This window comes from Myxocyprinus asiaticus, chromosome 33 (assembly GCF_019703515.2).
Source record: "Myxocyprinus asiaticus isolate MX2 ecotype Aquarium Trade chromosome 33, UBuf_Myxa_2, whole genome shotgun sequence".
Taxonomy (NCBI): domain Eukaryota; kingdom Metazoa; phylum Chordata; class Actinopteri; order Cypriniformes; family Catostomidae; genus Myxocyprinus; species Myxocyprinus asiaticus.
In genome coordinates this window covers 138,544-160,218 of record NC_059376.1, presented here as the reverse complement: position 1 = coordinate 160,218, position 21,675 = coordinate 138,544, and the positions used below count along the sequence as shown (strand labels likewise).

The 21,675-nt window shown below is 38.4% G+C and overlaps 1 protein-coding gene across 2 annotated transcripts; it reads left to right on the top strand.

The window, feature by feature from the left end:
• The first annotated feature begins 415 nt into the window (after positions 1–415).
• LOC127424397 (SE-cephalotoxin-like) lies at positions 416–20,796 on the top strand. Of its 2 annotated transcripts, XM_051669564.1 has the most exons (6): positions 416–517; positions 8,129–8,168; positions 13,245–15,875; positions 17,097–17,233; positions 18,076–18,179; positions 18,455–20,796. In XM_051669564.1, exons 3-6 carry the CDS (start codon positions 13,256–13,258, stop codon positions 18,579–18,581), a joined length of 2,988 nt encoding a protein of 995 aa, XP_051525524.1. In that variant the 5' UTR covers positions 416–517; positions 8,129–8,168; positions 13,245–13,255; the 3' UTR covers positions 18,582–20,796. The 2 variants fall into 2 exon arrangements, with proteins under 2 accessions (XP_051525524.1, XP_051525525.1); XM_051669565.1 differs by lacking the exon at positions 8,129–8,168 and having other exon boundaries at positions 445–517.
• The last annotated feature ends 879 nt before the right edge of the window (positions 20,797–21,675 follow it).

The following is a 21,675-nucleotide window of genomic DNA, read 5'->3' as shown; positions in this document are numbered from 1 at the left end:
GATCTGTCGAGAGAAACTCACTCTCCCTTTCTTCAGCCTCTCAAATGTTGCATGTTACGTGGTTAAATGTGATGCAGAATTACATAAAGTAGTCACTGCTTTGCTCTTGTAAAATACATACAAATTAATACACCAAAAACACAGGCCTGTACATGAGGTTTTTTAAATGATGTTTTTCTTCTGTCTTCATGCATAAACACTAAACTCATGTTATACAGTCAGACGTGCACACATTGAATATGCTGACAGAATGATCATAAGGGGCCTGTCTTTTTACAGTTTAAGAACCTCTGAATTAATTGATTCCAATGTAACAGTCCTGCTCCAAAAAACACTGACCGGACCAGAAGTTGTGAAATGAAAGAAAACAATGTTGTGAAAGAGTGTAAACACCCTTTCTGGGAAGTCAGCCTATAAATGTCTTACTTACAGGTGTCTCTGCACATTACACCAGAATAAGAGAAAGCATTTAACAAGAAAAGAAGAAGAAGAAGAAAAAAAAAAGAAAAGTTTTAAGGTAAGAGCATTTATGGCTTCATAAAATGTTTGGAAAATGCTTCATTTGAACAATTATATAAAAATGTACTTGAATTTTGAATATGCTCTTGAAAAATGCTTGATTTCTTTCTTTAGAGGGTAGTGCTATAAAAGGCCAAAATAACATTTTGAAGTTGGGGGGGACAAAAAAAAAAACAAACAATCCAGGTGTGTTTGTGGTTTCCATGTGTATTGTGAGTGCATCCGCTGTGCTGCGTCTTACTTTGATGTTGGGTTAAGGTTAGGGAAGGACATGTCTCATCAACCTGGTAAATTGTATCTGAATGTCCTGTTCCTCTCAACATGTCAAGTGGCTATTTCAATAAGAAGTATAAAATATGGCCACAAAGAGGATCAACCTAACCCTAACCCTACAAGAAAGTATGCAATAAAAAAGTCATGATGTATGCTCTAATCAGACCTCATTAACCATTCTAAAGGTATAAACTGGGAGAAAGATTTTCCTATGAGAAACTTAAAATTCCTAAAACTTGAACTTATTGATTATAAAATACGTTTTAGTTTTTAAAAATATCGTTGAATACGCCCCGTCAGACTGATGATTAATTTTAGTTCATTGAAAAAAGGATTACGTAAAGATTGCGTTCAGTCTTGGATGTTATTACAACTATTGACTGAAGAGATCGTTGTTCTTAGTAGACCTGCTGATTTCTGTAAACACTTTATCATTTACCAGGTAAATTCAGGTACATTTTACCTGAGCTAATCAGAAAGCCTGTGCGTGCTAATGTTCATGTACACAGGGGAAACCCAGGTGTTTGGTATGTCTGGAGACAAATCTGTCATAAAAGATTTCAATTTGATTCACCATTACACCACTACTCACAATGTGACGTACCGTGTGAGAGATACATACACCGTTGTCATCAGAACTTTTGACCAAATCCGTGACAGTGCGAGAATCAACAAAAGCATCTTATACTGTTTCACTCATACGAAAAATGTAAAAAAGTTGTTGTTAGAGGGAGAAACTGTAAAGAAATGCATGATTGAGATAAAAGGCCTGTCGGACTGTTGAAAAGTAGGAATCTTTCTCTGACACGTGGTTCGGTCCATACATGTGTTGTGTTAATCGGAAATGTTTTGCATTAAATGCACTGAAATGTTAAGTTCTTGTATCCAGTATTGTTATTGACAATAAAGTTTGGATTTCAGCAATAGTACTGGGATTTTCAAAGTTAACACGTTAACATATGCGATTAATTTAAAAGTTTAACACTTTAATTTTTTTTATCACAATTAACGGCACACACAGAAGCACGTCAAATCTTAACCATCACGAAAATGCAGAACGAGATGTTTGCAAACACTTTTCATGTGGAGTTCAAAGCGGCAATGATGAGATTTTAAGAGATTTAATGCCCATTGCAATGAATATGCAACTTATGTGGGGTTTAGTTCTTTCAATTAGTCAAACTTCCACTTAAACTTTGGGAAACGTTTAATGTTACTTGAACAGGTGAAATTTTAGTGCATTTCTAAGTTTGTGTATTTCTGTAGGGAAAAGTAATTTTATGTATTTATTGCGTATGTATTGAGATTAGGGCTTCTTGTGTTTTTTTATCCTGTTTAATACAAAAAAAACAGAATCTGTGTGCGAGTGACCTATATATATATATATATATATATATATATATATATTGTCATGGAAATTCTCAATAAGAATACAACCTACTAATCTGACTTCTTCACCACAGACAATTCAAACAACTTCCAGTTGTTAATATAATATAATAAAATAATATACTAGAGTATCACGAGGTAATTCTTTTCCTGAATACTTACAATACAATCTAATACTTCGAGGTAATTCCCCTCCCGAAGTATGGTGATGGCGTCCCGTCAAGAAGCTGCTATCACTACCTCAAACCACATGTGAGCACCAGGTCTTTAGCATCTATACACTCTCACCGCCCTTCTCAGGTGTACGCTGGTCCAATACAGATGCCGTTCCGTCTTTGTGTAATTCCTGGATGCGGTCGTTATCTCTCCGCCTCCGACGGCCATGGACGCTGCCTCACATGTCTGGGCCGCACTCACACTGAGGCAGCGTTTGAGGATGGTTCGTGTTCTCATTGCGAGAACATGACCATGGCAACGCTGCGGTCGCGGATTTCCTTCCTCAGAGGGAAAGCCACTCCAGCCGCCCCCCACACTGGGCCTTCTACCTACGGGTATGAGGCCGGCCTGGCTGGCGCTGCAGGCGATTTGGGGACTCCAATGGGCATGGCCTCGCCGAGTAAATTCCCGTGGACCTCCCGTTCCCCAGCAAGCTCATTTGCCCCCGTCAAGTTCCGAGATTAGACCAGCTCGCCTCACGGCCAGCTTAACGTCTCCTTCGGGGCTTGTGAGCAGGATGAGTCCTCGATCGCTGCATTGGAGAGCATGCTGGTGATGTCGGATGCCAAGGACTCAACTGGGCTGCCACCTTCAGGTGTGCCTGCCCAGTCTGAGTACGACGCAGAGCTGACTGCCATGCTTGCCCGGGCCACCGTGAGTGTCACCTTTCCAACCCGTTGTGGTGGCTGGCCAGGACCATCCGACTCGGCTACGTGATTCAGTTCACCAGGCACCCGCCCCAGTTCAGCAGCGTCCGCTTCACCTTGGTGCAGGGCGAGAATGCCGCCACCCTGCGTGCGGAGATCGCGACCCTTCTGCGCAAGGGCATGATAGAGCCTGTCCCTCCAGCTAAGATGAGGAAAGGGTTACTTCATTGTGCCAAAGAAAGGCGGTGGGTTGCTGCCAATCTTGGACCTGCGAGTTTTGAACTGGGCCTTACACAGACTCCCATTCAAGATGCAGAAGCACATTTTGGCATGCATCCGGCATCAAGATTGATTCACGGCGGTAGACCTGAAGGATGCGTACTTTCACGTCTCGATTTTACCTCATCACAGACCCTTCCTACGGTTTGCTTTCGACAGCCGGGTGTATCAATACAAGGTCCTCCCCTTTGGCCTGTCCCTGTCCCCATGCGTCTTCACAAAGGTCGCAGAGGCAGCTCTTTCCCCGTTAAGGGAAGTGGGCGTCCGCATACTCAACTACTTCGACGACTGGCTGATTCTAGCACACTCTCGAGAGATGCTGTGCACACACAGGGACCTGGTGCTCAGCCACCTCAGCCGTCTAGGGCTTCAGGTCAACTGGGAAAAGAGCAAGCTCTCCCCGGTTCAGAGCATCTCTTTTCTCAGCATGGAGTTAGACTCGATCTCGATGATAGCACGCCTCATAAGCGAGCACGCACAGTCAGTGCTGAACTACCTGAAGTCATTCAGGCAGAAGACAGCAGTTCCAATGAAACACTTTCAGAGGCTCCTGGGGCATATGGCATCCTCAGCGGATAGTCACGGCGCTCGGGTTGATGCATATGAGACCGCTTCAGCACTGGCTTCAGACTCAAGTCCCGAGATGAGCATGGCACCGCGGCATACATCAAGCCACTCTGCCGGCACTTATTCAGCCCTTGGACAGACCATGCGTTTCTGCGGGCAGGAGTCCCCCTACAGCAAGTGTCCAGACGCGTTGTGGTCACCACAGACGCCTCCAAGTTGGGCTGGGGCGCTGTGTGCAACGGGCTCCTGGACAGGACCACGGCTGTGTTTGCACATCAACTGTCTCGAGTTGCTGGCTGTACTGCTCGCCCTGTGGAGGCTATTGCCATTGATCCGGGGCAAGCATGTTTTGGTCCGGTCGGACAACACAGCAACAGTAGCATATATAAATCGCCAAGGTGACCTATGCTCTCGTCGCAACTTGCCTGCCGTCTCCTCCTCTGGAGTCAGCAGCGGCTGAGGTCGCTGCGGGCCACTCATATTCCGGGCAGCCTCAACGCCACAGCGGATGCGCTGTCGCAGCAGGCGATGCTCAGCGGAGAGTGGAGACTCCACCCCCAGTTGGTCCAGCAGATTTGGAGTCGATTCGGCAAAGCACAGGTAGACCTGCTCACTTCCCGGGAATCCTCCCACTGCCCGCTCTGGTATTCCCTGACAGGAGCCCCCCTCGGGACAGATGTGCTGGCACACAGCTGGCCCCGGGGGCTGCGCAAATAAGCGTTTCCCCCAGTGGGCCAACTTCCACAGACCCTGTGCAAGGGTAGGTGCTCCACAGGTGCCGGTTACTCTGGTAACCCCCTGTGATGTATTTTCCATGGTACGGTCTCCCTGTTGGTAGACCCACGTCTCCCTTGGGCAGAGCCCACTCTGCCCCTAGTCGCTGTGTTGTAGAGTCCCTCCCCTTCAAGGCATGATCTACCACCGTGCCTCTTCCATGTGTGGCTGGTGAGCCCACGTGACGTATTGCCACGTTACTTCCCCTTCGGGCAGGATGTGGTCTCTGTGGGGTCTTTTCCCCCTGAAAGAGTAGGAAAGGGAAAGAACACCTTCCCTGATGCATATAATAGCGTTAGATGGCCCCAGCCGAATCTAATACTCTGTGGAGAGAAACATAGAGAGAAAATGCTCCCATGCTAGTTACGTCACTTCCCCCCCTCTGGGATGTGGGGAACTACATGATGTCTTGTGGGGCGTTGGGGGAGGTTACGTGCGGACTGATGCACCTGCTATTACGCACGCAGCAGCTTGCTTGCACCTGCATCGGCAGTTCACGTAACACAGTCCAGCTGTTATGGTGTTTTTTCTATAGGGACCCCTAGTGTCACTACATCGACACAACATCGAGTGAGTGACAGAAGGGGAACATCTCGGTTACTGTTGTAACCTCCGTTCCCTGATGGAGGGAACGAGATGTTGTGTTTCTCTTTCCACAATGCAGTACTATCTGCTGAAATGGCCAGGACCTTGTCTCAGCTCCTCAGCACAAAACCTGAATGAGTGGCTGCGAGCCAGCTCCTTTTATACCCGTATGTCCAGGGGAGTGGCATGCAAATTCCGCTCGCCAATTCTTATTGGCATTTTCTCAAAGATTAGAGGTGTTTGGGGCTCCCATGGGTGACCCCTAGTGTCACTACATCAACACAACGTCTCGTTCCCTCCATCAGGGAACGGAGGTTACAACAGTAACCAAGACGTACTTCTATTCTGCAGCTGCACAGCATATACCAGACACGACTCCCAAGTTGCTCTTTGCGGGAATGAAGTTTTATTCAAGGCCAGGAGCTCACTGGTCACAACAACCAAGAGAGTCTCTCTGAACAGAAAGATACATGTACGTTTATATCTTACAGTTAAGTAAAAATACATTTCACTCAAGTCTTCTTCACTGTAATTGGTTATACTGTTCTGGTGATTGGTTTGTAATGATCTAAGCAAATCATATGACTGTTAGTTCTACTGTGTTAAGCACTTTTCGGTAAGTCTAGATTCTTTGATCATGTGATGTATACATGGTCTTTGACCTGAGCATCCTTAGTCTGCACTTTTCTGCACATTCCATGTTAAAATACCCTTTTGACCAATTCTGAGGCCATTACATAAAACATTTCCATCACATATATATATATATATATATATATATCAGTATATCGTGATCAGTATTGTGTCGGTTTGTGGTGTTGAGTCTGTTCGGGATGCGGATTCGAGTCCACCTTTTCCCAAACCCCATTTCTTTCCATCTCATGTCAGCAGCGAAGACAGACTCCTTCCTTTAAGAAATAATAACAAAAACATTTTTTAAAGAGTTTTTTGGAGACAGGTGTGAAACTTGTTTAAACACATTAAAGTGTAGGACACAAAACCAAACATTATAGGACACCATCTGTGGAGCAAAATGGCTTAATAAATTAAATAAAAACCTTTAAATGCTGAAAATATGTATTTAGCATTTGTTTTTAATGTTTTAATTGACTTTTAAGACATCTATATCAAATATTATCCTCAGAAATCCATCTTTGGCACACTTATCTCGTACTCTTAAACAGCGCTCCAGTGAAGAGTTTGCTGCAACATATCAGGAAGTATGTAACTCTCTGGAAATGGACTCCACTCTGCATAACTTAGATGCTGATGACCATCTTAATCTTTTTAATTCCACCTGTGCAGATATTATGAATTCCATTGTGCCTCTAAGGTACAAAAATCATAAGCCTGTGCCCGTGCCTTGGCATACTGACACTATACGCTCCCTTAGGCAGGCATGTAGACATGCAGAACGCAAATGGAAAAAGGACAGACTGCAGGTTTCTTATGATATTTTGAGAGACTCATATAATATGTTTCAGAAAGTGCAAAATGTAAATACTTCTCTGAACTTATTATTAATAATTGTCATAGACCTCAGGTTCTTTTTTCTACCATTAATTCTGTTTTAAATCCTCCTGTGCATTCATTTTAAGATTCTTCTGTTTCTGTTTGTGAAAATTTTGGGAAATTCTTTGTGGATAAAATTACAACATTAAGATCTCTGATGTCTCACTCTGTATATACTTTGCCTGACACTCCATTATGCTCCTCCACCTGGTCTGAGTTCGAGACTATTGATTTGGTCTTATTTAGAGATGTTGTTGACCATCTAAAGCCAACCATATGTCCCCAGGATGTTATTTCTCCTTTTTTCATCATTGACACGGTTGGTTCTGGCCTATTATTGGTTATCAACAAATGTTTATCCACTGGCTCTTTCCCAAAATGCCTTAAACATGCTGTGGTCACCATATCTTAAAAAACCTAACCTTGATCCCTCATCTTTGTCCAATTTTTGTACTATTTCCAATTTACCTTTTATTTCAATTTTTTTTTGAGAAAGTTGTACTGATTCAATTACAATCTTATTTGACTGTAAATTCTATCCATGAAATTTTTGAATCAGGTTTTAAAGCCTTACACAGTACAGAAACTGCTCTTTAAAGAGTCTCAATTGACATCTTTACTGAGACCGATTCTGGGAAATACAGTAGAATACAGTACTGAGTGCTGCATTTGATTTAGTTGACCATGAGGTCCTGTTAACCCAGCTAGAGATATCCTATAGGGTGTGCCTTCGTGGTTCAGTATTACAGTGGTTCTGCTCTTATTTGACTAACAAGTGGATCACTGTTCGTATTGGCCATCACTCATCATATGTTATACCTCTAAATTGTGGAGTCCCACAGGGATCAATCCTTGGCCCGGTATTGTTTTCCCTGTATATGCTCCCTCTCGCTTCTTTTTTCAGTAAGTATGGAGTGTCTTTTCATTTATATGCTGATGACACTCAAATATATATTCCAATAAAACATAACAATCAACACCCCTTACAACCTGTGATGGCCTGCATAAACAAACTAAAGCTATGGCTTGAAAGCAATTTCCTAAACCTAAATGAAAATGAAACAGAAATTATCTTATTTGGGCCTAAGGAAAACTATGTTGTTGACCTGGACCTTGGTTCTCTTGCACAAAACTCACTGTGCTAGAAACCTGGGTGTCCAATTTGATAATAATCTAAAATTTCATATGCAGATCAGTACTCAGCCTTGAAGTCATGCTTTTTCCACTTTTGTCTACTCACTAAGGTTAATCCCTTTTTATCCAAGAGTATTTTTCAAACTGTGATTCACGCTTTTGTAACATCTCAGCTAGATTACTGCAATTCGTTTTACCATGGTGTCTCTCAATCTTCTCTTTCCCGTTTACAGCTGGTGCAAAACGTAGCTGCCAGACTTCTCACGGGGACTCGTAAGTATGAGTCTGTCACACCAATTTTAATCATGCTGCATTGGCTTCCAGTCAAGTATAGAATCAATTTTAAAATCTTATTATATGTTTACAAAGCACTCAACAATTTGGCCCCTAAATATTTGACAGATTTGCTTCATCCATACGCTCCATCTAGAACTCTAAGATATTGCGATTTTGATTTACTCATCGTGCCTAGATCCAGACTTAACAACGAGGTGACTGCGTTTTTAGGGTCGCCAGTCCGAAACTGTGGAACAGCCTACCTCTTCATATCAGATTATCACCTTCAATTTCAGCATTCAAATCTGCTCTAAAAACACACCTATTCTCTCTGGCCTTTAATATTCTATAAACATTGTGTTCTGTTTAATTTTATCATAGTACTTGTTATTTTATTTTATTGTCTGTTTTATCTATTGTAGTAATTATTTTTATATTGTACAGCACTATGGTCAACCTTGGTTGTTTTTAAATGTGCTCTATAAATAAATATTGATTGATTGATTGATTGACTGATTGATTGATGTGATATATACATTCATGTCACATGTCTGTTGGGTAAAATTTTACTAAAATTTAAGTTGAGGTAACAGTTCTCTAATGACACAATAGAATGCTCAAGGTAGGGTTATTATCTACTTTTGGTGTATCACATCCCCTATGTGAACACAGTCAAAGGTGATGTGGGGGGCCGTGACTCTTCAAAAGATTAAAGGAGATTTGGATGTTTATATTTTCACATGGATCTTTGGAAAAATACAAGTGAAGTACCCTCACGCTATTATTCTGTATGAATGTAATTACGCTGGCGGCCAAAAGTTTGGAATAATGTAAAGATTTTGCTCTTATGGAAAGAAATTGGTACTTTTATTCACCAAAGTGGCATTCAACTGATCACAATGTATAGTCATGACATTAATAACATGAAAAATTACTATTACAGTTTGAAATTTTTTTTTTAAACTATTTCAAAGTGTTCTCATCAAAAAAATCCTCCACGTGCAGCAATGACAGCTTTGCAGATCCTTGGCATTCTAGCTGTCAGTTTGTCCAGATACTCAGGTGACATTTCACCCCACACTTCCTGTAGCACTTGCCATAGATGTGGATGTCTTGTCAGGCACTTCTCACACACCTTACAGTTTAGCTGATCCCACAAAAGCTCAATGAGGTTAAGATCAATAACACTCTTTTCCAATTATCTGTTGTCCAATGTCTGTGTTTCTTTGCCCACTCTAACCTTTTCTTTTTGTTTTTCTGTTTCAAAAGTGCCTTTTTCTTTGCATTTCTTCCTATAAGGCCTGCACCCCTGAGTCTTCTCTTTACTGTTGTACATGAAACTGGTGTTGAGCGGGTAGAATTCAATGAAGCTGTCAGCTGAGGACATGTGAGGTGTCTATTTCTCAAACTAGAGACTCTGATGTACTTATCCTCTTGTTTAGTTGTACATCTGGCCTTCCACATCTCTTTCTGTCCTTGTTAGAGCCAGTTGTCCTTTGTCTTTGTATGAAATCTTGGCAATTTCAAGCATTGTATAGCCTTCATTCCTCAAAACAATGATTGACTGATGAGTTTCTAGAGAAAGCTGTTTCTTTTTTGCCATTTTTGACCTAATATTGACCTTAAGACATGCTAGTCTATTGCATACTGTGGCAACTAAAAAACAAACACAAAGACAATGTTAAGCTTAATTTAAATGCTTACAAATGCTGTCCAATATTTGATAGATTGAGATTTCGAAGGTAGGCTGTGTGATTTCATAACTGCATACATCAATCATAATGTCAGTGTGTTGCTGCCAGTACTGCATGATATTAAAGTACACAAAATGAACAAGATAAAATAGAAAGTGCAAAAAATTTACGGAACGTCTCTGACGGTTATACTTGGATTTAATCTAAGCGCAAACATGACGTTTAGTGCAGAGTTATTTTAGTGGAGTAGTCTACCTGTATTATTCAGCTTTAGATGTAGGCTACATCCTTCTCATATGTGTCACTGCTTGCATTTTGATAACAGACATGCTGAAGAAGTCATGACCATGTAAATGCGTTTTAAAGCCACATGTAGCAAAGTAAAAAAAAAATCTTGCTTCAACGCTGTGGTTGATTGACAGGTGGAACTTTCAACCTAGAAGTCCTTGGTTTCACCAGACTCGCACTCGGTGTGTTGAAACATATCTCTCACATATCCACTATTGTGTGCATATACAATTTAAACAGATGCTATATCCCCCTAAATGATGCCCTAGAACTGAAACGAATGCAAGTATGATGAATAAAAATAGACCATGATGGAAATTTTACAACTTTTTTTTTCTAGTGCAACCCATATGGCAAATTATTTGTTTGAAGAGCAGAGAACAGCATGGCATTTCTGTAGAATCCTTCCCAGTGATGTGGTCATGAATAAAATGGGAAAACACAGTTTTAACACAACCATTTTCTCCTAAAAAAACAAACCTTAATGAACACACAGTTTTCATCGATCATGTGAGTTTTAACACCTCATTGGTCAACTTCAGGTAGATCACCTAATTGACTCGTTCAACCGAACACACCTCACAAATTGAATTATTATATATAAAAATTATTGGGAGGTTGTGAGCTGCTCATAAGCTACTCGGCTCCACTCACACGATGCGAGTCGCGACCACACGAGCACCAACAATTTTTCACGCAATCTCTCCCGACTGGAAAAAATCGGTCGGAAGCTCGCACGACAGCTGAAAATCACACAGTGTATGCCCACCTAAAATAATGGGAGAATTTTTAATCTGTGCTCGCATTCACACACATCCTGAGACAATCCTGTAAAGACAGAAGTGACATCATGGTGTGACGTCTAATGTACAGCATCTTGAGTTTACTGATAACAGCGTTTTCTCTCAAGAAGCCCACTCTTTCATCCTTTTGGAAACAAATAAACTGCGTATAGTACAACATAAATGATGATTAATTTCATTGTCTGCGTGGATGGCGAGTAGCTCCCTGGTCCCTGTATGAGATTTGCATTTTATTCTGACAGTAAAGCCTACTTTTATAAATAGCTCAGTAGATCATTTTTGTTTTGTTCTTTGTTAATTGTTATTTGTAATGTTAATGGTAATGTTATTTGCTGCTGTCTACCAACTGAATTGCCTCACAAGGATAATAAAGACTGAAACGGAATGTGATAACTGTCAAAAAAATAAAAATAAAAATATATCACGGTATTATTGCAATATTATTAATATTAAATAATAGAAAATTATATATGTAAAAAATAATACTTTTCAATGATACTGCCCTGCAACAGTTAAGTTGTGCATTCGATTCAGTAATTGCATTTGTAGACCTAAATTAGTTTGATTCTAATGGGCCTACCTTCCTTAAAAAAAAAAAACGAACTATACCGACAAGGTAAAACTATGCTTTTTCTTCTTCAGACATTAGCATTTATTACAATCAAAAATTATTGCACTATTTATTTGCTGGTTATTTGTTGGTGTTTTTCTTTTTTTTTTTTTTTTTTTTTGGATGACAAGCATTTTTTAAACGTTACAAATAAAACATAATATACAGTACACATTGTATGCTACTGTTGTGCTGTGATTAAGCATTGAGAAGCATCGAGGCAGATGTCATCTGTTCGATCATGAATTCTACAAGCTGTAAAATTTAAAATAAAAGCTATATTTTGTAGAAAAACAAAAATGTATTATTTGAAACCTTATATGTTCTAAAATAGCAATAAATAAATTCTGTATTGTTATGTTCTTGCCCTTTATTTAAAATAAATGTATGTACAAACAGCTGGCCTGTCCTAAGGTTGCAAGCGCTGTGGCGAGTACCTAAAAGGCTATATTGAGTCATTAAATAATTGCTAAAATTGTACTGTATCTGGTTGTTTCTTATGTATTATTAATTAGCCTGTACCTACCGTATTTTCACTTACATTGATCTTCTCAAATTTCGTGGGATGCTCACGGAAATTGTACTTCAGGTTTAGTATGTTTGCTGCTGTTACAATTTACAAACTGGGTAAGAATCATCAACATTTTAAATACCCAAAGTATTCCTACATCTTAGAAAATTTTCTCCCTGGCATTGACCCTGGAAATCAGAGTCCAATGTGAATGAGGTTTAAAGAACTTGAGCTTTTGTTTACTCCACACCATCCTGTGTAACTTTAAAGGCACATCACATATAATAACAAAATAAGCACATATATATATATTTCATTACGCTTATGAGCGGGGTTAAATTGAACCACTCTTTGTTAGTCTATACCGATTAGACGGGTCAATTATAATACAGGTTAACAGCATTAATTAAATGCATTGCTGTTTTTTTTTTTTTTTTGTTTTGTTTTGTATTTTTTTTCAGGCTAACAAATAAAATTATGAATGTTCACCATGTATTTTATTTGGATTTTCAGGAAGATAATTATATAACTAATATCTACAAACCAACTGTTTTCATGATTGAAAAAGGCTGACATTCGGACATTTTTTTTCTACATACCAACTTATGAGCTAACTAAGCTATAACTTTAATGCTGCAATTAATTTTGCATTGTTAGATCACCTTCACACATCAAAATGTAAAAAATACAGTGCAAATAATAATTTTAACAATGTTAATCATTATAACTCTGTTTCTTCACACTACTAAAGGATGGTACCAAAAGTGCCCCTTTGCGCCTCCTGTCTCATGTGTGAGAATTTTAAATTGTAATGTATACCCACAGTAGTAAGGGTCACTATTGTTGGATACCTACTGTATATAGTTGTAGTGAAATGTGACGATTCTCTATACCTATTTTGATACCACAACAAATAACTGAATATTCAGTTATAAGTCAACAGTCTGTAATCAAATAAGAACAAAGAAACAAATTAATAATAAAAAAGCACTGTAGATTTGGCAGTGTAGTAGGCATGTGATTTAAGATGTCATTAACAAATATTTACAATCAAAAGTAAGGAATAGACTGTGAAACATTTAAAACCAGATGAAAAATATATTGACACTAGATTAATTATTCAATATTGTCATGAATGACTTCTTTTTTTATATATATTTTGAACAGGTTAAGTCATCATGACTACTGTAAAGACCTTCATCACTATCCTTTACCTCATTCTGTACAGTAGTTTCTGCACAGCTGACATTACCACTCTACAAATCAATCAAGTGGAAAAAGGCATAGCTTTTTCTAAAGAACTTCTCAAAGGTTTTGATGATGTGACTAAGTGGGTTTCAGAACCAAAGGAGTTGAAAGATACAATCCAAAAAGTCTTCAAAGTGTTTGATATTTTTGGAAAAGTTGCGGCAAGTTTTGGATTTATTGGGGCATTAATTAGCTTCATTTTTGCATTCATTCCAAAACTGGACCCAGTGAAGGAATTATTAAAGGAACAATTTGCTGAGGTCAACCGGAAACTTGACTCTCTCTCAATTCAAATTTCCACCCTGAAAACACATACAGAATGGACAGACTATGCAAGCAGTTATGGTAAAGATGAGAATGTTATCAAGAACTCCTGGGCCAAGCTGAGAGAATTCATAGACCAAGCTTCTGCTGCCCCCACACAGGAGCAGAAGAGCAGGCTGGCTGAGAGGTTCACCACTTTCTATGAAAACACTGGCACAGAGAACAGCATTGCTAATTTATACAGATACATCACTGAGAACAATTCTGTTAGCCTTAACAAGAATCTTCTGAAGCTCATCATTGAGAAATCAAATGGTGATTTTAATGCCCTGGTGCAATACTCCACCTACTTCACCGGTCTGATGGTATCAGGACTGAAGTTAAATGTGTTTTATTACATAATGAAAGGCTATGATGCTGAAGCAAAAGCAAAAGAAGCAGTCACACAACTGTCTGACACTTTATCAGCCATAAAGGATGCCTTTATTGAGTGTGTTGATGGCTTTGAGAAATGGGCTAAAAAGGACGCAGAGACACTCAGCACTGAAAAATTCTCAGATATCAAAATGCTAGCTTCAGATATTAAGGCTCATTTGGAGCGCAAGTTTCACTGGTACAAATGGATGGTGATTGTTCACTCAAAAGAGGCTAAAAATGAGTTTACTTTTGGACAGTCAATTAGCTTTGTTGCCCAAGAAAAAACAGTAGTTCACTTAATTCATCAAGAAAAGGGGACTACTGCTGATCAGAAAGTTAAAGACAACATTAAGTCCAGTATGCAGACAGCAATATTAGAACTATTCACTAACCAAAAGTGTCTAACAGTGAAAGAGGAGATGCTCCATAAGATTGGTGCTGAAGTAATAAGCCACATTCAGTTTCTTCATGCTGTTGCAAAACAATCAGATTATGGACAGACAGATGTGTCAGACGTTGAGCTGAAATGTCAATCATTAAGTATTTTGAATAAAGACAGATACTTTAATGTCTTCCTCAAGAGTAAGAACATTGTGGAGAAGCCTCCTTGCTCAAAAGTGAACTGTAATCATGGAGAATGTAAACCCATCAAGGACACCACACAAGGATTCTGCAAGTGCCATAAAATGTTCCATGGTCCGGCCTGTGAGGAGAAAATACAAGATATGATTGATTATGCCACTATTGAAGGCCAAATCAACAACTTGATCTATCAACCAGTCCCTGATCTGACTGCAATTTATTTTAGTGTCAAGGAGTTGAAGGATTTTACAAAAGAAATAATAGAGTCTGTCCGACATGATATCCATTGGACGCAAATCTTTGTGAAATACAGCAATGTGGTTGAGAAGTTTCGCTACATCAACACACTTCATACTCTACTTGAAAACAGCACTATAACCAAACAAAACTATGTTTCTGAAGTTGGAGCTCAGTTCACAGGGGGTCACACATTTAAATTCTTTCTCACAAGCTATAACCACATGATGATGGGGACTGGATTTGGAGATAAGCATAACATTCTGGATGTTTTTCGCAAATCACTGGTCCAGGACTCACAAACCCAGCCCGGTGAGCCAGTAGAGTGCACAAAGGGCTATAGAGACCAGATCGATTATTTTGTACGCTACATGTTCACCCTTGAAAAAGAAGCTGTTTTGGCATGGTTTAAATATATACTGATCTCTGGGAAATCAGAGGACATTGATTTTGAGGAGAAGTTCTTTAGGCACTTTGTCTCACATCAGTGGAGACTCTTCAACAAAAATGGATGTGGCGTTCTAAAAGCTGTGGACCTTCAGAACATCCACTGTGAGAAGCCATATCACAGCACACACCAGCAGCAGGTGAAACTGAAGTGTCGTGGTGACTACAAGCCTTTCCCAGAGACTGTGCTGTGCTCCGGAGGGCAGTGGAGTGCCCTTCCAGTGTGCTACACTGAGAAGGTAAAGGGTCGAGTTCAGTGCAGCTCAGAAAATGGATCCACCATCTGCAAGGCCCCCTGCCCATCTGGCTGGACCTCTCAACCTCTGCTCTCCAACTACAGGTGCTCAAAGTCACCCTGTCCATCCTTCACACCAAAGCAGTGTGACAAGTGCACAGACAACAGCGTCTGTAAGGACGAGGAGGTCTGCACCTCTGGCACATGTCGTGATGCATGCCTGGTTTCACCCTGCGGAGTGAATGCCAAATGCTCCTCCACCAGTCACAGGAGGAGCTGTACCTGTGTGAGCCCATGGAAAGGAGATGCATACCAGGGCTGCAGGAGCCAGGATCTCCAGTGGATTCTGACCAGAGATGTGCCCTACAGTATGTACAGATACTCACATTAGATTATGCAGATTCTTAATTTCAATGTGACAATATCTTCAAATGCATGTACGGTATCTTTTTTCATTATATCATTAATATCTTTATATATTTTACTATTTGGCAATGTAATTGCAATGTCAAAGACCCATAATTTATTACAATTAAATTAGCTATTCACAACATCATTGTAACGTATTCACAGGATGGGCAAGGAGGAGGCGGGAACCGGCTGAACAATCAACATAAACTTTTAATGGCACAAAGGAACATAAACTGCTCGTGCACGCACGCATTGATTTTTTGATGATACTGACACTTTGATATTTTATCAAATGTCCACAAAGTATTTTAAATGTTAAAATAAAAATAAAGAGCTGTTGTTCTCACTGTGATTGGAGGCTGGGTTAGTGATGATCAATAATTAAGGTAAAATGTACCTTCAGCCGGCCATTATCTTAAAATAAACCTCATTCAGTGTGATAATAAAAGACTGCTTCGCGTTGGGGCCCTGATCACCTTGTCATGGTTTATTTTAAGATAATGACCGGCTGACTGTACATTTTTCCTTAATTATTGATCACAATTAGCGAACTTGCTTCAGCTAAAAGAATAATGAATGTTGATCATTTAGATATCACACTAATGGACCACTGCCTGTACAGATACCTGGTAAAACGTTACATTGTCGAGTGGAAAGTGGTCTTCATCAATTATATGCGTTAGTATATCAGTGAAGGAAAACATACTGATAAGTGTTGGAGTTTTACAAAAAATGTTTAATACTGTTAATTATTCAAAAACGTACCCTCAGATTGTAAGATCCCTCCATTGCGATGACCGGCTCTGCTTTGCTCTTACGAACATTCTCTCTTTCTTTCTTTTTTATTGAAGAAAAAAGATTACAATGTAAAAGTGTAATAAAGGAGTATCAATGCAGATTTGCATATTTGTAGCGAAACAATTTAAACCACTTAAAGAAAATAAAAAACTTTTAAATTCACATCACTCAGGAGGCAGGAAATATCTCATCGTAACAAGCAAGAAAATAAATACATTTGTTATCACTAATATATCTCTTAACATTTATTAAGCACTTGATTTCCAGCATGAATTCTGCAAATATAGGTCAATTTTAAGAAATTTCTGTTTGTGTCTATAAAATTGCACAACCAGAATAAAAAAAATTTAAAAAATGACAGTCATGCTTGTGGTTTACAGATGCTGTTCGCTCTAAAACCAACCTCGCTGTGTGCAAAGCCATCGGACCGAATGGAGCATGGCACAGTGGATTTGTACAAAATAAATACTGCAAATATGAGTATGCTTGGAAAGAATATCTTGCCGGAAGCTATAAGGTAAACAAACAACGATTTTGAACATATTTTGACGGTCAACAATTTATGAAGGTTTTAAGTCATTCAGTGCTTTAAAAAAAACAATAAATGAACCTTAAAATCAACCTTGTACTGTACAAATGAGCTAAAATAGGTGTAAAGTGGTCTGTCTTACTGGATCTTGAAAGCACTTGAGCTGCAGCATTTTGTACTAGTAGTTTATTGAGTTCTTTGGCAAACCAGTATAGAGTGCATTGTAGTAGTCAAGTCATTAGTTTCTTAGTCTCTTTGCATTATCTAATGAGATAAAAGATCGAATTTGGGCAAGATTTCTAAGATGAAAAATGCAAGTTGTTATTTATATGAGACTTAGAATTCATTTCACTGTTTAAAATGACACCAAGGATCTTCACTTCTGTCTTTGACTGTACTGCACTAGTGTCTAGTAATTTTCTCATGATTTTGGCCAACAATAAAATTTTATTTTTATCTTCATTCATTTTCAAAAAGTTGTTATCCACTGTACAATGCTGGACAGACTAATTGTCAGTCAGTGATCCTGTGTCATTGGGCTCTACAGATACAAATAAATAATCAACAAATAAATATTATTTATCTTATGTGTACGAGTTATGTTACCTAGAGGCATCATATATAATGAAAATAAGAGAGGAAGAATTGGCCTTTGTGGGACACCATATCACGTATCATGTTTTTTTTTATTTTTTTATACAAACTCTTCAAGACTAACAAAAAGTTACCATCCTCAAAACAGTACCGATAAGCACATTAAACAATTAACAGACACTGGTCAAGGAGAAGATGATTGTTCTTCAGAAACTATTGTATATATGTATCTGCAGGTTCTGGTTGATCCCTGTCAAGGACGTGGTTGGAAATGGATGGAGGGGGCACAGTCGAACATGTTTGAGTATGAGGAAACAAAGAGATATAACTATGTGTGCAGGTTAGTGGCAATAAAAACAGCATTATAACACTCATCTTTTAAAGTAAGGAGTTTTACAGTATGTATCATTTTGCAGGTTTTATGAAGTTTTTGTTTTATATTCAACATTTGAAATCTTGCGAAAAATCTTAAAAGTTGAGTTTGCAGTCTCTAACTGACGATGAATTTAATCTGTCTCAGAAACTAAACACAATTAAAGTTTTGTTTTAATTAAGATTAAAATCTGGACATTTTTGTTATTGTATTCTAATGATGTGTTCTTTGACACCTGCTAGTGGGAAGAGTACCGGCCTTGCAGGGAAGCTTTTCAGCACCCGTCATGGTTATCTGTGCCATGTTCCCAAGTATGGCAAAACGAGGGATGGAAATTTTTACTCTTTAGTTCAACAGCCATGCATCTGAAGTCGCTTCTCCATTGATTCATTGTATTTTCTAATAATAATTCAGTTTTAATTTGTCTGAATAAATGGGGGCATTATATTCATCTTTCAATATCTGTATTCACTAAATAGACCTTTAAGCTCAGAAATGAGCAGACAGCTGCCACAACATATTTACACAAGTGGCATTTGGTTATTGTTCATAATTATTTTTGGTTGCTTTGCAGTGAGAAATGTGAAAGGATTCAAATTCTTAAGACTATTTTTCTGATCAAAATATGATTTATTTGAGCAAGTGGAATGCAATTCCACCTTCAGAATATGTTGTACGTTAGCAGGAAAATCGTGTGTACTCAGTGCAGTCAACACTATTTCTGCAAATCCATTCCATATATGTCTTTTGGTGCCATAATGGTGTGAAATGTGAAATTATGAACTTTACAAACACAAATAAATGCTTCAGTGAATGTTACAAGATTGAAATTGTTATGGTTTAAATACTTTGTTTTTTTAAATGACCTAGAAGGTACAGTAATTGTACAGTGTATAAATAACATATGTTGCAATAGATCTCCTGATGATGGTCTAGTTAATTAACATCAATCAACAAAATGTGAAGAAAAACAAACCTGAAGTCATCCAGAGCTAGAACTAATATTATCTGGGCATATGAAGTCATTTATTTCGCTCCTCGAATCTGATTGTACGAGAGGCTTTCCAAGAGTGCTGATAAAAGTCCACTAGCACTGGTTTGTTTTACTGTTTGTATCACCAGAGCAATGAGAGCAGTACAGAGAGCTAGAGGTGGAGATTTTTATTCATCCCTGAGAAATTAAAGATTTAGGCCAGCAGGTGGCAATAAAAGACTATCTTTAATGTGTTATGAGTGAGTTGAGTTGTTCAGATAGTCTGTGTTGTCAGTAGTGGTGGGAACAGCCGGACGTAGGCATGGGCACTGGTGGGCTGAGACCACCCAAACGTGAGTCTTCCCTATCCAGTCAAACATTATTTTTTATGATTCATTTCTTCATTGGTTAAAAGCAATTCAGCAATTCAAGCTGTGTGTTGCAAAGTTTGAGGGAGGGCTGTAGACCATCCCAACCAATCTCAAAATAGGACCAGAAATTTCTAGTATTTTTCTATTTTTGTCTTTGGCTGAAAGACATATTGGTGCCCATAAAGAAGCCTGATGGTGGTGAGATATCATCAGATATTATGAAGGTAAATTTGTTGCAAACTCAAGAGCTTGTAGATTTGGATTTGAGAACTTGTACAATAAATATTTATATTTGTAAGCTTAAAGATGAAATTTACACTCACAGCAATGATGTGAACACTTGTAAAATAAAAATCTGAAGTTGAATGTTGCAATCTGCACTCACAGACATTATTTAAAAACCTGTGTTTTGAATTCAAAGTTGTAGACAAATAGTCACAAATGTGTAAAATGACATTTACACAAATACAACAACAGACACAACCATGTATTACATATTTACTTTTGTACTTCAATTCACTTTCGCAGTACAACCACAAATCAGCACTTACAACCTCTCAAATCTGCTAACTGCGTGCCAGCACGTTTTTTGTAGCAAAATCAATAACTGGTTGATGCAGTGGCAGGATAAGTTAAGTAACTTGACTATTAAATGAAATTATTTAAATAAATGAGTGGGTTTATCATGTAACAAATCAAATGAGATTTTTTCAAGCTGATCAATGCAGAAGTCGGTGTTGACAGACCACACATGTTATGCCTAGATAATTCTATGAAGAAATGTTTCTGCAGGATGTTTGTATTCGGTAAAACTACATGGGATGTGACAATCCAGCCAGCTGTCATATGCCACGAGTTCCATATTTCCATGAAAATATTAAATAGAGGTTAGGAATCAATAGGTATTTCAGTGAAGAAAGAATCATAATTATCACCAGAGAACTGTTCCTAAATGTTTTATCTTTTCCAGATAAAATGAGATGAATTAATGATGATGACAGAGACTGCAGCGTTCTGCTATATTTCAGTCATTTTATGACATTTATTTATCTTCTGTATTATTTATTTTGTTATTAAAATAATGAAACTGAATAAAGTCTGGTATCATGTTGTTGCTTAAGTGCTTGGACGGAAACGTTTGATTGTTTTGAAGTGTTGTTCTTTCCGAAAAATTCTCATTTTCACGTGAATGTGTAAGTATATTAATCACGCTTACTGAATATCTATAGAAGATTAAAAATCATGCCTTTATTATTTCATTCTTATTATTTCAGTTAGTTGTTTCCCTTATACGTATTTCTACTTCAATGCTGTAATATTGCATTGTTGCAAATTAGCAAGCAAATGTTAAATCTAAATAATCCATACTGTACTTGCTTATATGAATTGTAATGGTACTGTAATTATTGTAAGAAACCCACATGTGAAATAAAGATAATACTGTGCACAGTGTGCATTCTGTTTGAAAGGAGACTCTGTACATATATTTATCCATTCAGAATAAAATCTTTTACATGACAGTAATTCATTTCAGCTCTGTAGGTCCAGACAATACAAGTGAATGGATGCCAAAAATGTTAAGCTCCAAAAAGCACATAAAGGCAGCACAAAAGTAATCCATAAAACTCCAGAGGTTTAATCCATGTCTTCAGAAGTGATATGATAGATGTGGATGAGAAAAAGATCAATATTTAAGTAAATTTTTGCTAGAAATTCTTCTCCCTGCCCAGTAGATGGCGATATGCATGAAGAATGTGAATCACCAAAAACAAAAGAAGAAGAAAGTGAAAGTTAAAGTGGAGATTGACTGAGCAGGGAGGAGAATTTATAGTAAAAATGGACTGTTTCTCACCCAACCTATCATATCTCTTCTGAAGAAGCGGATTTAACCACTGGAGTCACATGGATTAGGCTACTTTTATGCTGACTTATGTGATTTTTGGAGCTTCAAAATTGTGGCACCCATTCACTTGCATTTTATGGACCAAAAGAGCTGAGATATTCTTCTAAAAATCTTCATTTGTGTTCTGCAGAACAAAGAAAGCCATACACATCTGGGATGGCATGAGGGTGAGTAAATGATGAGAGAATTTTCATTTTTGAGTGAACTATTTCTTTC

Bases quoted from the DNA above. Each gene is read 5' to 3' on its own strand.
- LOC127424397 (XM_051669564.1), top strand. From the start codon at position 13,256: ATGACTACTGTAAAGACCTTCATCACTATCCTTTACCTCATTCTGTAC. The intron at 15,876-17,096 runs GTATGTACAGAT...TGTGGTTTACAG, and splicing joins GACCAGAGATGTGCCCTACA to ATGCTGTTCGCTCTAAAACC. The intron at 18,180-18,454 runs GTTAGTGGCAAT...GACACCTGCTAG, and splicing joins AGATATAACTATGTGTGCAG to TGGGAAGAGTACCGGCCTTG.